The 15,392-nt window shown below is 40.0% G+C and overlaps 1 protein-coding gene across 2 annotated transcripts in view; it reads left to right on the plus strand.

Moving 5' to 3' along the window:
• SNX9 (sorting nexin 9) overlaps positions 1 to 15,392 on the plus strand; it is a 65,640-nt gene that overhangs the window by 11,167 nt on the left and 39,081 nt on the right. For both annotated transcript variants that reach the window (XM_075413863.1, XM_075413864.1), the window contains exons 2-4: positions 8,613 to 8,699; positions 10,992 to 11,066; positions 12,235 to 12,357. In XM_075413863.1, the coding sequence (XP_075269978.1) occupies positions 8,613 to 8,699; positions 10,992 to 11,066; positions 12,235 to 12,357 (285 nt within the window). The remainder of the gene's footprint in view (positions 1 to 8,612; positions 8,700 to 10,991; positions 11,067 to 12,234; positions 12,358 to 15,392) is intronic.

A 15,392-nucleotide genomic window follows, 5' to 3' on the forward strand; every position in this document is an offset into this window, starting at 1 on the left:
GGATGGGTTTGTTTTGATTCTGATGTTGCTGAAAGCAAAACCCAATTGAGTTAGAAATGTAGTACTAAAGGGAGGCTTTTGTTAAACAAGTGGAATTTAATTTTTGCGTATTGTTTAATAAAATCATAGTATAAAACCAATTTGAAGGGATGGTTCCGTTTTTTCAGGCCTAGTAGCATTTTTTCCTAGGCAGATGTTGTTGAGGACATACACAAGAGCAGTGATGCCTAGCACTATACAAGCAATATAAATTTTCTCCATTTGCTCTGTATTAGTTAAAAAGATAAGCATTGGGGTCTTTTCTTCTTTGTAATAAGCCTTTATCACTTTAACTGGTAGTTTCTGCAATGATGTATAATCTCTTGAATTTGTAAGGTAAGGTTTCTGCAGGAGCCTGTCTAAGAAGACAGTGTCCCTAGTGTCCTCTTGTGCTTCTGTCTTCAGTTTTTTGTTTGCTTCTTGTCTCTTTGGAATGCCTGTGTGAGGAAGATATGTAGAGATTTCTCTGCTGTAGGCAGGACAGAAAGTAGCTGCCTTCCCAGGCTGGGAGGCACAGGCGCTTGAAGAGCCACTTGATGTTTCTGCATACGCTATCCAAATGCATGCTTTGCCTAGCAGCCTGATACAGTTGTGGTAGAGGAGCTAAAAACGAAGAGGCATTTTTTGTCCAATCATTGCCCCAGATGTTGCAGTTGCTGCAGTGAAAATCTCTTCAGTCTTGGAGTACTTCTGGCTTTTGGGTAAGCTTGGGTTTCAGGGTGGAGAGTGGTGGAAAGGTTAAATCTATCCAAACGGTAGCTGCTGTTAGAGGAAAAGTAGTGTACTCTGAGATGGGAAGGAGGTGGGGGGCTCCAGCCTGTGTTTCTGAAGCATTTTTCTTCCTGGCGTTCCAGGCTTGTTGGACACTTGGTTGTTTTAATTCTTCAGCTTCTTGCAGTACCCTTAGTAATGTCAACGGTGGGAATTAGCATGTTTTGACTTGCTGAGAGCTGTTTTCAAATACACGTATGCTAAAAACACTTAAGTAGTGTAAGACTTAAGTAGTCTGTGAATGGTGAAATGAAAGAATGTCCTTTAGAGCCTTGCCTACCCTACTTTGTTTCTGTAGCTTCACTGATGCAATGAGGACAGCTCAGGGGTTTAATGCCAGCTCTTCAGCTGATAACAAGTCAGATGTCTTGCAGTTTTTCTAAGTAGTAAACTACCTCAAGACAATCTTAGACAGTAATCAGAGGGCAAATTGCTGTGAAAGATCAAACAGCACAGAACAGAAAATGCAAAAATCATCTCAAGTTAATTGCCTTTTGTTTGCAGAGTATTGCCACTTTTCAGATTAAATGCTTCATTTGGAACTGTTGTTTTGGACAGTGCCAATTTCTTAACTGATTTCTTTTCAGCTAGGTTTTTGTCTTTGTTCTTTTCTTTCTGTTTCCTCAATTTCTCTAATCCCGAGATCCCAACCTGTATTCCAGGAATGATATTTCTGTTTTGTTCTCTTAGAACTGCCCTTTGGAATGAGTATTTTGTTTCTAAAAACAATATTGGTGGGAAAAGCAATTCCAAAAAACAAACCAACAAAAAAATCTCCCCAGAAAATACAACCTGTGCTGGTTTTTGCTGGAGTAGAGTTTTGGCCTGGGTTGAGGGATTAAAAGGACTGTCGTGATTTAACCCAAACCAGCAGCTCAGCCCCACACAGCCCCTCGCTCGCTCCCCTTCCCTGCTGGGATGGGGGAGACATTAGGAAGGGTAGAAGTGAGAAAGCTCGTGGGTTAGGCTAAAGGCAGTTTAATAGGTAAAGCAAAAGGCGCGTGCACAAGCAAAGCAGACCAAGGCATTCATTCACCACTTCCCATCGGCAGGCCAGTGCTCAGCCATCTCCAGGAAAGCAGGGCTCCATCAAGCGTAGCCATTACGTGGGAAGACAGATGTCATCACTCCAGACATCCCCCCCTTCCTTCTTCCCCCGGCTTTATATGCTCAGGATGACATCATACGACGTGGGGTATCCCTTCGGTCCGTTGGGGTCGGCTGTCCTGGCTGTGTCCCCTCCCAGCCTCCTGTGCACCCCCAGCCTCCTTGCTGGTGGGGTGGGATGAGAAGCAGAAAAGGCCTTTACTCAGGGTAAGCTCTGCTGGGCAGTAACAAAAACATCTCTGCATTACCAAAACTGTTTCCAGCACAAATCCAAAACATAGCGCCATACTAGCTGCTGTGAACAAAATTAACTCTATCCCAGCAAAAGTCAGCACACAACCAAACAAAAAAACCTCCGAATCCACATCTGAAAATCTTGTAGTAGAGAATGAATAAAAGAAAGTCAGGGAAGACCAAATAGTTCTATGATTCTGAAGACAGAAATGCATTTTACTTTTCTGTGCTTCCAGGTATGATCAACACATTGCTTATCAGTGTTTCACAGGCAGCCACTTTCAAAGGCTTATGGTTACTAGACCTACTGAAGAATATTTGTACGAATTGATGCAGTTTTTGTAGCAAACCTTTCTGAAGTTTATTCATAACAGAAATACTGCTGGAGTTATTTGAGGTGACCAGAAGCCCTTCGTTGTTCATTCCAACTAAAAGCTTAAGCTGCTGTCGTAGAAGAAAAGTTCGTCTGCTTACTGTCAAGGGTGTTTAAAATTTAAGGACTTGACTTGTGAAGAGGAGTCCTAGCTCAAAAAAAAAAACAACCCCACCAAACAAAAAACCCAATAACAAGAAGCTGATAATGATTAACTTTTTTTAAAGACATTTTACCAGGTTTCCCAGATTATGGTTTTTGCTTTTCTAGTAGGATGCAGGTTTTTAAGAAAATATTTTCCTGTCACATTTACTTTCCAAAACAGAAATAGAGAATTTGATCCTCTTTCTGTGAATCTGGGAGCTGCTGCCACCAAGAGTAGGACAGGAGACAGGAGGCGAAGCATAAAGCTGGAAGGTGTTGCCATCCTTGCTGCTGTGATTACAGCAGTTGTCTTTCTGAGGCAGTGGTGCCAAACAAATTAAACCTGTGAATCCCTGTCCCTTGAAAAGAGCACTTGCTGGAGGGCTGAAGCACTGAACTGCTGAAGCACTACTAAAAAGAAGGTGTGCATTTGTTATGGGAATTTCATGCTATGAACCTTTTATGGACATTTCGTTTGTACTATCTGGCATTGCTAGCTGTCCAAGAGAAGCAGTCGTGGTTCAGGTTTCCTAAACTTTAACACATGGCTGAAACGGATGAATGTGTGGCATAGCACAAGAGCTCTTTCTAATACAATGGAGTCATGTCCATAGGGAAAGTGTTTTCAAAAGTGCGTCCAATTTTTGAGTGGCTTCTGCAGTTTTAGTGCTATAGAGCATACTGCCATTGTAACACAGCAGTTCTGCATCAGGAAGTCCAGCATTACAAAAACCTTTTGCTTCAGAAGTGTGAACTTAACAAAAACTGGTAATCACTCTACGGGGGTCATTAATCGCTCTTACCAACAGAGATTTAGACAGGGAAACTATTATAAAACTGGCTGTGAGCACAACTGATGCACATTAGTTGCTAGTGCCTATGCTCATGGCTAGTGAGGAATGCACAGTGGTTTTCCTTGTCCTGCTTCTCCATGAAAGGGCTAGCTTGCTGCAGGTGGGCTGTAATGCGGGCAAGCGCCCGCCCGTGCATGTCAGGATTGTCAAACTTGGGCATAAGTTGCTCTTCCATATGAGCCTAGCATCTCAAGTGAAATATCTAGAACAAGCAGAAAGATTCTTCTAATGAGAACTAAGATGCTTCTGTTGCTTTATCACCTCTTTCAAGTTTCTGTGAGAAATACAGAAGAGCCGGTCCATCAGGATGTCTGCAGAGATCTTGGATACTCTGCTGGTAACAGTGTAGTGATAATGTACTCCTTCACTGGAATTTTCTTTTAATGACTTTTGCTAGCCAAATTCCTTCCCACTTAATTTATGTTAAGAGTCTTGACACACTGACAGTTTCATATGCCTTATGTCTGCTTGCAGAAATAAGTTGGCAAATGCTCTTGGTTCTTTTTTTCTCTTCGTTTTTAATATTTTTGGTAAGGGGGGGGAGGAACTCAACTCAGAAAGAAGTAATGGAGAAAAGCTAGGTCTGCTCCAGATCTGCAGAGGAATAATACTTTAACTAATCTAGGTACTGCTTTTCAATGTGAAGAATGTGTTGTGTTTTAATATGCACGATCACTGTTATCATTCTAAAAAGACAGTGATAGTGAGTGATTGCAATGCATAGAATTTCTAGAAGTTGAGAGTCTTCACACTGTAGTAAGTCAGAAAGTCTGTAAATTGCGAAACTGCAGATGTGTAACTCTAAAGCAGGTAGAACCGGCTCCAAAGAATACGGATGTAACACTGACAATTACCGCTTTCCTTTCTATTTTCTTCTCCTTATTACAATCTAAATGTCTATACTCATACTGCTGAAAAGCTCATTTTCCTTTAATAAGGAAGAATTCTTACTGGTTCCCCCGTCCGCAACTTGCAGAGAAAACTGCCAGCTCCCTCTCATTTCAGAGAAACTGCAACGTGTCCCAGAGCTGCAGTGATGCTGGGGATGAGCGTGCCCTTTCCTCCTTGGTATGCGTTGCACCAGGGCTCTTCTTCATCCGTGCTGGCCTGTTCTTGCCTGAGGGAGCAGGAGATGAAGGTCGGGATGCGTTGCAAGCTCCCTGGGGAGGTTTGCCACCTGAGCGAAGGAAGGCAGTACATGTGCAGTACAGTGACCAGGCCTGCTTTCTGGTCAATGAAATCTGTTTAAACTTTTTGGGTTAGCAGTCCTTTTTCTCCAAGAATCTAACAAAACAGCTTCAGAATCCAGAACCAGTTGTATCTTGGGGGAAAGAGGGCAGAAATAAGTGCAGCCAGTAAAAGAAACTGATTTTCATATAGCTAATAGATTGATTAGCAACTTGTTTGGTGGATTTGCAATATTCTGTAATTGAAGCAGTGTCCTTTGTTCAACTAACTAAATGTATGAATCTCTGAAGTTCCTGTAGTTCTTGGATTCTTTGATCCTTTTACGTATGATCAGAGGTAAATACGAAGCATAACAGTTATTGTACCACATGATGGGGTGGTTTTGTTTTTTGAAGAAGTTGCTTTTGTGGTGTTCAATCTGATATATGGAGTTTATCAGAGATTCCTATTTAAGAAATGTTCAGAAACGTCCACAAGCTTAGACCCAATAATCGATGCATGTATTGCAGTGCCCAGGAGCTAAAATCCTTTTCTTATTAAATGCTTTCTTCTCTCCATGCCCACGTGCTATTTTGCGTAAGTGGCAAACATCTAACTCTAAGCCGTAACTGCTACTTGGATGTAGTATTTGTGGTCAGTAAGTAGGAAAAAAGTTTACTGCAAAATCAAACCATTTTTCTTTTTCTAGTATTTCTGGAGCTGATTGTCAAAAACTTAAATATGGTTGGGGCTGATGCTTCTGCCTGAGGAAAGGCTAGAGGGAGGGTTTTCTATTGTTAACAAAACATTTATTAAATTGAGGGAAAACATTTAGTCAGTTTCACTTCCTTTAGAATTGGTTGAGTTTATACTGTTTCTCCCATTAAATCTCAGGAGTAGGAGGGTAGCATTAAAGGTTACTTGCCAGGAGTTCTTAAGGATTTCATTCCCAGACTAGGCAAATGAGCCCAGAAGTGCAAGTGAAATGAAGAGTACCAGCAAAAAAATCTGGGGAATGTATCTGAGCCATCAATATGTGGATCAGGTTACAGATGTGCCTCAAATGCCTAATGCTCTGTAATAATCCATTTCTGTAGTACTGCAAATCTTTTTTCTTTTCAATTTCTTAAACTGCAGTAAGGCAGAAACTGGGGTTGGTTTGTAGGGTTTTTTCGCCTCTTCTACTCTTTTTAACAACTTTTGAAACGGGAATTGGGAACAGGTGAATAGATAGACTTTGGCACAATGACTTTATTAAATTCTATGTATCCCACTTGGTCTTTCCTTCCCTACAAGCTAAACATTCCCAGATTTTTCAGAGTAACTTTATTTCCCTACTACATCTGGGAACCTAATATTTGCATCTGTTCTCTTTATTAGGCACAAATGTATCTTACCTTTCGTGTCTGGTCATTATGTAGGATATTTTGCCAGTTTTCCTGAAGGCTGGTAAAATCTGCCCTTTTCTTGGTGGACTCTCATCACTCCTGTGAATAAAAGCAAGAACTTAATACTATGGTGTACTACTTGAAGAAGGCTAAGAAGGCTCCCTGGTTAAGAAAGCTGCATTCCCTGATGTTCGGGTGCCTAGCATCTGAGTGGTGCTAAACTGACTTCAGGAACTGGAGGAGTACTTGGTAACCTGCTCTAAAAAGGGCATGTTAAACACTTTCATCAGCTGCTGCTGAGGGGAGAGGCCTGGAGCGTGGCACTTCTTACAGCTCTGCTGAAAATATTCTTGTATTTCAGAAGGTAAGCTGCTTCTCTGCAGTTTACTTTTTAAGGAAAGTAAGGCAGCTTATTCTTGCAACGGAGGCCTGATTTCCTGCTGGAAGGAAAGCAGTCAGTGTTGTTATTGCATACAGTTTTCTCTGTTTCATCTTGGTTCTGCACGTGTGATCTCAACGTGCTGAAAGCCTCAGTTCCAAGGGAAAAGCTTTCATGCAAGGAAGCATTCAGAGTGCTTGGGACTACTGCGATGTTGTGCTTCTCCAGTGGAGAAGACCATGTGTTTGGCTGTTGTGCGTGTAGTTCAGGATTAGCTTTGTCAGCTGAACTGCAACATATGTTTTTTTTCTCAGCTCTGTTTTTGTTTACACTGAATTTCTTGATGAGCCAGAAGTATTTCCACATGATACTTCTGAAATTAAAATATGGTAGAGGGAAGTTGTGTTTTTTTCTGGTTTTATGTCAGAAGAAGGGATAGCTTGCTGCAATTTTGAGATGGGCAAGGCTTGATGATGAACATCTGTCTTCTGGTATATTTTTTTCTGTCTTTTAACTTGCTTTCTTCAGAAATCATGATTTTACTATCATCTTTATGGCAGAAACAGTTAGGGTTTTGTTTTTTCTTCCCCCTGACCTCCAAGTACAAGAAAGACCTCATTGCTGTACACAGTGTCTGACGTTATTAGCAACACCATTATAAAATTGTTTTTCTTGGATTTAGTTTTTTAATCTTCTGGAACAAAGCGCACTTCTGTATGAGCTGAGCTAACTAAAGCATATGTCTTCCTGGTGAAAATGAGACCATAGCCTTGCCTCTTTCAAGAGACACTAGGGAGATTGGGGTGTTTCCTGAAATGAACTTTCTGCTGCTCTTAATCCTGCATGAGCTGGATACATAAAGGCTATGATGTAATCTATATTAAGTATTGATGGTTTTGTTATAACTGTCAGTACTGTCTGTTAAAATCTGTACTTTTTCTGTTTGCCTTTCCTGACCTGTCATCTAGCTTTCCCTTTTGCTGCTCTTTAGTACTTCAGCATTGGCATCAATCAGACAAAATAATGTATTAATTACTTCTGGGGTACCTGGATACCATAAAGACTGCAGGTGTAAATAATAAGGCTTTTGTCTTTTATAAGTTCTGTGATGAGTTTTCTTTCAGGGGAAGAGAAGCTTAGGTAAAGGGTTTATTGTGGGCATGTTTGAAGTTTCCATTTGAAGTGGCATATTAGATAAAGCTAAAACTTTGATTCTAGATCTTCCTTTAAGAGTAAAGGGGAAAATACATGTGGTTTCTCTCTGCATCCATTTTAACAGTTTGTGAGAAAATAAATGTAGTCCCTTTGCAATTCTTGAGAGCTTGCTCTACTTTTAGGTCAGAAAGGAATTTAATGGAAGACAATTAAAAGATGTTTGGCAAAATAATCTTAGGCCATGTCACAGTTCTTTGTATAAAAAAGCAGAACTGTTTTTCAAATGTTTGACAACTTGGTCAGTGTTCCAAATGTGTTATTTCTTTATGTAGTATCGTAGCAGAGCCAGTACACAGCAAAGCCTTTTTCGTGTCTTAAACACTTAAAAGTTAGGTTGGTTTTGCTTCTCTTTCACCTCTTGTGCCAATATGTAACAGGCCTACTCTCACTGTTTGTTTATTTGCATAATTCCTCCCATATACAGAGAGTCCTAAAACATAATTTTACATACTACTTTTTATGTACAGCAGTGGTTATTGACATCTGCAATTACTTGTTTTTCTTTTTCTGAAGTGTTTGCTCTGTGAAACAGTTCCTTTTACCCAAATTGGAGTTGGAATGTCTTGTAGAAAAAAAAATACAAATTGGATTGTTTGCTAAAGTTAGAAGCCTTTCCTTCTTTCTTGGGAAAAAGCTGTACAGATAGTTCCAGACATGGCAGAGAACAACCAGTCTTAAACTGTGAATCCTCCTGGAAAATAGTCATCATCTCTAACATACTCCACAGGAGATTTTAATCTTGTAAAGTTTGCCTTAGTGTTCAGTTTGGAGTTCAAATTTAGGAAATGTTAGATTCCTACATGCTGAGTTGCTCTTGGTACATCCAGCCTTACCCCACTTAGTATTTCTACTACTTAAGAATTAAGTTGTGCCGATACTTCCTTCATGAAATCTTCTAAAGAAGCTGGAAGGCTTACTGCTGTATTCTTTTTCACATACAGGCTCGTGTTATGTATGATTTTGCTGCTGAGCCTGGAAACAACGAGCTGACCGTCAGTGAAGGCGAGATCATCGTAATTACCAACCCGGTAAGAAAAATGGGGTAGAATCAAGGTTTTAGTGCACTTCCCTGACCTACTTCTAGCAGATGGAAGAAAAAAGGTGCTAGGTGACATCTGAAAGACCTGGCTACCCTCCCCTGAAGAATTAGCAAATAAATTAAATACAAAGAATTTTCTAATAGTTTTGTGGAAACAAATGCAGTGAGCAGTTTCGTGGGACAGGAGCCCTCTCAAATTGTGCCTACGAACTTGGGAATTTGCTCAGCTTTCTTCCCCTCTAACTAGCACTCAGTGCCAAGGCAGAGGAAGGAGCTAATGATGGTGATACCCTTTACATCTGAATGTGTTCTCTTTTTGTGTGTGCCTCAAGTTCCACGTTTTGTGTGTATGTAATCTGTCAGGTGCTTGCCACTTGCGTTTAAATCTGACATGCCAACTCCCTTCTCCATTCTGAGCTTCTTAATCAATGGCTTCAGCATTCGAAGTTTGTTCAAAAAACTTGCGACAAAATTTGTTACTAAATTTGTGTGTCCTTTTGTAATTAAAGCAATATGGACAAGGTACAGGGAAGGAGTGGTGAAAATGGTAATGGTATGGTAATACTATTGGGAAGTTCTTAAATTAGCAGTACTTTTGAGCACTGACATTTGATTTGCATATTCAATTTGAATTTGAGTGCATGTTTATTGTCCTGTATAATTCTTACCCTTGGTAACAAGGTAAGTGTTAGTTGAGTCTGCTTTTGATTTTTGTGTAGTGATACAGCTCAGTGAAAAGACTTTCCTTTTAAAACAAGTACAAACAAAAACATGCCTGATCTTGATGCCAGATTTTATTTGTCTGATTATGTAGGACACATGGGTTCTGCAGAATCAACTAATTCTTTGAAAAGCCTAATAATGTATAATCCTAGTAACTTTTAGTTCCACTGGCCTTATATATTTGAAGGAGATACTTGATAGAACCAGCACCCTCTTGGATAGGATGCTGTGCTGTGGCAGAGGTAACATTTTAAATGAGTTCAGGAGATCAGTGCTGTTTCACAGAAGTAGGACTAAATAAATAGTTTACCATTTTTAAGCTGGTTCTTGCTCAATGAGACATCTGTGTGTTAAGGCAATGTACTTAAAACCAAGTAAAAATTTAGTTTATGGTGTCCATGATAAAACTGTGGGATAGATTGCCACAAAGGCTTTGATCTTTTTTGATATGTAAGTTTAGACTGCAGTAGTACAAGTTCTGAAAGTCCATTGATGATTGCTCTTAAGTGCAGTGGTGCAAATGTGACTTATGGCTCAAGATGTCATTGCTCTTGCAGTTTAACCAAGCCAGTTGAATTTATAATCGAGATTTCTAGTTGTTTCTGTGTTCTTGAGTGTAAGCTTTTAGGTACATAACAAACTTTCATTTGCTTTTTCTTATTTGTGAAAAAACAATTACACCCATTAAAAAGCAAGTTAAGAAAACCTGAAATTCATTAATTGCTGTCTAGCATGTGTGGTTCCAGTTTTCAGCTGTGAGTTGGCTTGACGTGTACTATGTGTTCAAGGAACAACTTGATTTAAAACAGAACTGGCTTGTTCCAGATAACGTTGTCCTGGAATTGACTTGACTTAACTGGACAGATCTGCAAAGGTTTCTTAGTATATGTAGAATATGTGGTTTTAAAAAAAACAACACCAAAAACAAACAGTAACAGGATGCCCCACTCAGCTGAGCTGTGTTAGTTGTTTCCAAACTAGTAGCATGAGACCTGCCTCTGAAATTAAATGTAAACTAGAAGGAGTGTCTCCAGATCTTGCATGGCATGTGCCTCTTTATTAAGGATAATCTCAAGATTTTCTTGTGGGTTATAGCTGGCACTCATCACACACCTCTGCACCTTCAATAAGCAAAGGAGAGATTTTACAGAGGTTGCCAATGGCTTAATTCCTTGATTCTTGTTTCTTTATAATCTGTTGATTACAATTAATGCTTTGGAATTGGCATACTAACAGCTGTGTTTTGATGCTGCCTGTGCCCAGATGATTGACTCTGGTTTCATAAATGATCAGAATTGCTGAAAATCGACCTTCTTCCCCCTCACGCTTGTTAAATCTAAAGTCCACCATAGCTGTGTGAAGCAAGCACAGTCTGTGTTCTGTTTAAATGAGTATCTGCTGCTTCAGCAGATTTAAGTGAGTTTGTTCATAGTCATACAGTCATAACTGTATTTCAAACATTGCGTTTGACAGCAAGATGGTGCTTCCTCCTGAGTTCTTCAAAGCATGCTGCGCGATCCATCTAGCTAAACAGTTTCTATATTGTTACTTCTTTCAGGATGTTGGTGGAGGCTGGTTAGAAGGAAAAAACAGCCAAGGTGAGAGAGGACTTGTTCCAACAGATTACGTTGAGGTAAGTGACTACACTGCTCTGCAGTAAGAAAGCAGAACTACTGACAAGGCCATCCTCTGGTTTGATGATCAGACTGTAATGCTCAAACATAAAAACTCCAGTGTTAAAGCTTGGAATGTATAATCTTACTGTAGCAACTGTAGCTGGCTTTGGAGACCAGTGCAAACGTGCCATCCAAAGCTACTGTGCTTCTTAGTGGTTTTCGTAAGAAATGCAACAGGAGGTTGTGGGTAGTAAATACTGGTGATCTGCAGATAACCAGCGCTATTTCGAGTCTGCCTCTGGTTTGGGGGTCTCGTGATCCAGTAATTGTTTTGTTTTCCTGTCTGAAGATACAGATCCGGAAAGTGAAATGAGTAATGCAGGTTTACACTGGTGCTGTGGCTGATTTGCCGCATGCTTATAAATCTCTGGAATGGAACCCCATTTCTGGGGCTCAGGATATGGGATCCCAAATCCAGGGACTACTCAGCTCATTTTCCTGAGGGCCTTTGCTGTCTTTTCAGTGTGTGTTAATCTGCCCTTTCTTTAAAGACTGGTTGTATGTGGTTGGGGATGAATGGGGGATCTCAATGCAAAGACTGGAATCCAGTTCGCTCTTGGAGAGCCCATTGTCTGTATGTCTGCAGGTTGTCAGTTAGGTGAAGACTCTGGCTCTAATTCCTGCAGCCTCCTCTTAAGGCATGTGTCTTTCTTCCTTCACCAGTGCTGTGTTTATTTAAAACAAACAACGGGGTGGAGGGAGCATGTTTGTTCACATAACCTTGTTTTTTTGTCTTCAGTTGGGCAGCTCATGGTTTAGTAGCTTTTGGCTCTCCAAACTTGCTGTCCTGGTCTGATCCTCCAAGTATTGAGTTCCCAGTCTCCAAGCAGTAATGTTAACAACCTTGTTAATCCCCAATGAATTTGTAGTTAGATGTCCACTACCACAACAGTCTTACGTGTTATGCTATGATAATGCAAACCAGTTCCATCTGTTGTGGAAGTAAATCTTCCAGATTCTCACGTCAGCTTCTTGGGAAAGGTACTATTCCATCTGAATTCAAGAAGGGTAAATGCAACCATCTTAACAGCTAGTGACATGAATGTTATGCTGTTTATCGTATATAATCATCCTAATTTGATTAGTAGGAGCATGAAAAATCTTTTGCTACTATTTCCATTTCAGATTATAACCGAAGGTGCAAAAGATGGAATTAGCTGCGGTAATTCATTAGCTGACCAAGCCTTTTTCGATTCCCTTTCTTCAAATACAGCTCAGACCAACGCTGCTGCAAAAAGCAGTAATCAGGTATGTCTCCATTTTTTTCAGGCACAGTGGGGGCGTGGCAGGTTCTGTTAAAAGAACTGCTTGCACTCTGCAGTTGTGCTATACCATATTTGTGAACCCTCATAGAAGTACTATTTAAAGTACTCGTGTTTTCATTCGGGAACGCTTTTGTTGAATAGTAATGATATGGGTGCCTGTTCAGCTGCTGTCCCTGCTGGAAAAATGAGTATCCTAACACTTTCAAAAACAGAGCATTTTTGTCCTTTCCAGCCTACAATCATATAAATCTGTGACTACTTCAATCTCTGTTTGTACATCAGTTCTGTATAAATGCACTCTTACCAAATTTACTTTATTTTCAAGTTCCTTGTGTTAGTATGCTAACCTTTTTTAGGAACTATAACTTTTTTATTTTAAAATGTCTACTACAATTGGGTGGTCCATGCATCATTAGCAGGGTGACTGGATATATAGAGAATTTGAGTAAGAGTTGTTTCTTGGATTAAAAAAGATGAAGCAAGTTCATGCATTGTCCCTAGTCAGTTACAGAAGAGGCTGACTTTGGTTTTGCTGAAAGAATGTTTTTCTCTCCACCTCCTCCCCCCTCCCTCCCCCCTTATTCATTGCTTTTTGCCCAGCCTGTCAGTTGATTAAGCAGCAAGTATTTAGGTTAGATATCTGAAAGCATACATTATCTTAAATGCAGGCTGTTTATTATGGTCTACAGGCTGCTGCATGTCCCACATAGAAGAACAGTTAAACATTTCAAAGTCCGCAGGTCAACAGAAGAACAACTGAAGAACAAAATCTACTTTTCCCAACGTTGCTTTGCATGCAAAGGTCTCGCGTGTTGGAAAGTAAATGCTTTACTCATCGTAGCAGCCGGGGACATAGACCTGGTTTGTGGATCTGTTAAATATCAGCTATTAGTTTTCTTAATTGTAACTTGCAACACAGGACTTTGACACGAAGTGAGATCTCTTGAAAACTGTACGTGGGCCATTTTTATATGACAGTGAATGTATAGTGTTTGATTGGTGCTTCCTTGTATTCAGCTAGACAATGCCAGGATTATGATTCTGTGATCACATGTATAGTGAGAGCTCCAGACTTCACTGTGACTGTTTCCCCGTTTATCAGTAATTTTTTTTTAAAATGCCAACTTAATATTTAGGCTAAACACAGAACTCTTGAAGTGCCTTAATTGCTCTTGTCAGACTGAGCCAAAAGCATTGATAATAGTTTCATGTTTCCCTCGGTAAAACTTACAGTAATTTTGAAGGTAGAGTGGGAACCCCATTTCTTCCGCTCTGTCTGTTACCCTTGCTCCATTTTTTCCTGTAGTTTCTAGCCAAACTTTACTTCTGAGTAAGCTTGAAATATTTTCAGCAGCTACTTCTGTCAAATCCGAATACTGTTTCTACTCTGAAGGAAGAGAAACATATCACTTAGTTTGACCTAGGAAAAATTGCTTACTAACCAAATGAATATACGGTACTTCGAATGGTGGTAGACGCAGCTATTGGAGGTTGATCTGTACTTAACAGAAGGTACTCGTGCCTGGAGAAGGGAAGTAAAAAGCCCTTGTCTATATATGAGGAAAGGTTAAAATAAAGTTACCTACTATATCCTAAATACCAGGGAATTATTATGGCAATGTAGTTTTGGAAGTTGCATTTCTAGAGGAGGGAAAAGCTTGAAAACATGGTCACTTCACAATACAGTTTACACCAGATCAGCAGTGCACTAGCCCTGTAATACAGAAAAATTGCAGTTTCTTCTTATCAAATTTTGTAAGGGAGTAACTTCAGGTGAACAGCTTGACTCATGTCTTTCAGTGCCTTACTCTTGTAAGTGTCCTATTCCTCACCATTATCCTTCAAATGCTGTGAGACATTTGGGAGAACCAGGGTACCGTAGTGTATTATGGTAAAACTGTACTGCTAACGTTGATAGGAGGGAGAGGGGAGGAGAGTGTGCACCTGGGTGCAGCCAAGGCCATGCAAGGTGCGGGGGAAGCAAATTCCCTCAGGCAAGTGTGTTTGGGTCTTTTGCTTTCCTGTTTTGTCGTAGCAGGAACCATCCTGTTGCAAGGTCAGGATTTTATGTCATAAGTTATTTCCATTTTCTCAATTTTTTTTTTCTTTAACTGACTTCAGTAATTGCAGTTTAGTTATATATATTTTCTAGAAAAACAGCAAATCTTGTTTTGAAGACTAGTTTCTTCAACTTCTGACATACATCTGGTAGTTTGTTCCAGTGGCTTATTGCTAATAGGAATTAAATTTGTATACTAAGCAGTCTGGCTTCCATTTTCGGCTCTTAGGCCTTTCTCCCAGATGAGAGAGCTCTCTAGTGCATGGTATTTCCTCTTTGCTAAAATTCTGTGGCTAATTGTCCTCCTGATGAAGAAATTCTGTTTGTTGTATCTGTCTGGTGTAAGACACTTTTCCTGCCCTCAAAAAAAAAACAACCCTTCTTCTATGGTCTCTTTGATCTTGTGACTTGTCTATAAAACGTTTGTTGCTCCTGTGTACATTGCACGATGTCAAACAGGTTTAACATTGCTGTTCTGGTGTAGAAAAGCCTGATACAGTGAAAGATTGTGCCGAGTCCTATATTACTGCATCAGGAGGTTATACTGAGTTGCTCATCCCCTGCATCCTGGCTTCTCTTTTAGAGCCACTGCTTACAAGAATATGATCTTCTACTTTATGGGTATGACCCTTCTTCCTACATGTGTTACTCTGCATTTGGTTATGATAACATTTATGTTGTTTAACATGAGTTTGCTCAGGCACTTTGGATTGATCTGTGTGCATATGCAGGGTTGCAAGCAATTGACTTACTCTTTTCACGTGCCTTAATGAATGACTAGGTCAAAATACAAAGCACTTCATCTTAAACTAAACTTGTGTATTTAGGCTATGGAGAGCAAAAAAAAGAATAACACCAGTTAGGTGTCCATGTAAAGAGAATTGATGATGGAGGTGGCACAGTAGTGGGAACTAAAATGTTTGTAAATGTACTCTGGTGGACTGAATAAGAAATAGGAG

This window comes from Opisthocomus hoazin, chromosome 2 (assembly GCF_030867145.1).
Source record: "Opisthocomus hoazin isolate bOpiHoa1 chromosome 2, bOpiHoa1.hap1, whole genome shotgun sequence".
In the NCBI taxonomy this organism is placed as follows: Eukaryota; Metazoa; Chordata; class Aves; order Opisthocomiformes; family Opisthocomidae; genus Opisthocomus; species Opisthocomus hoazin.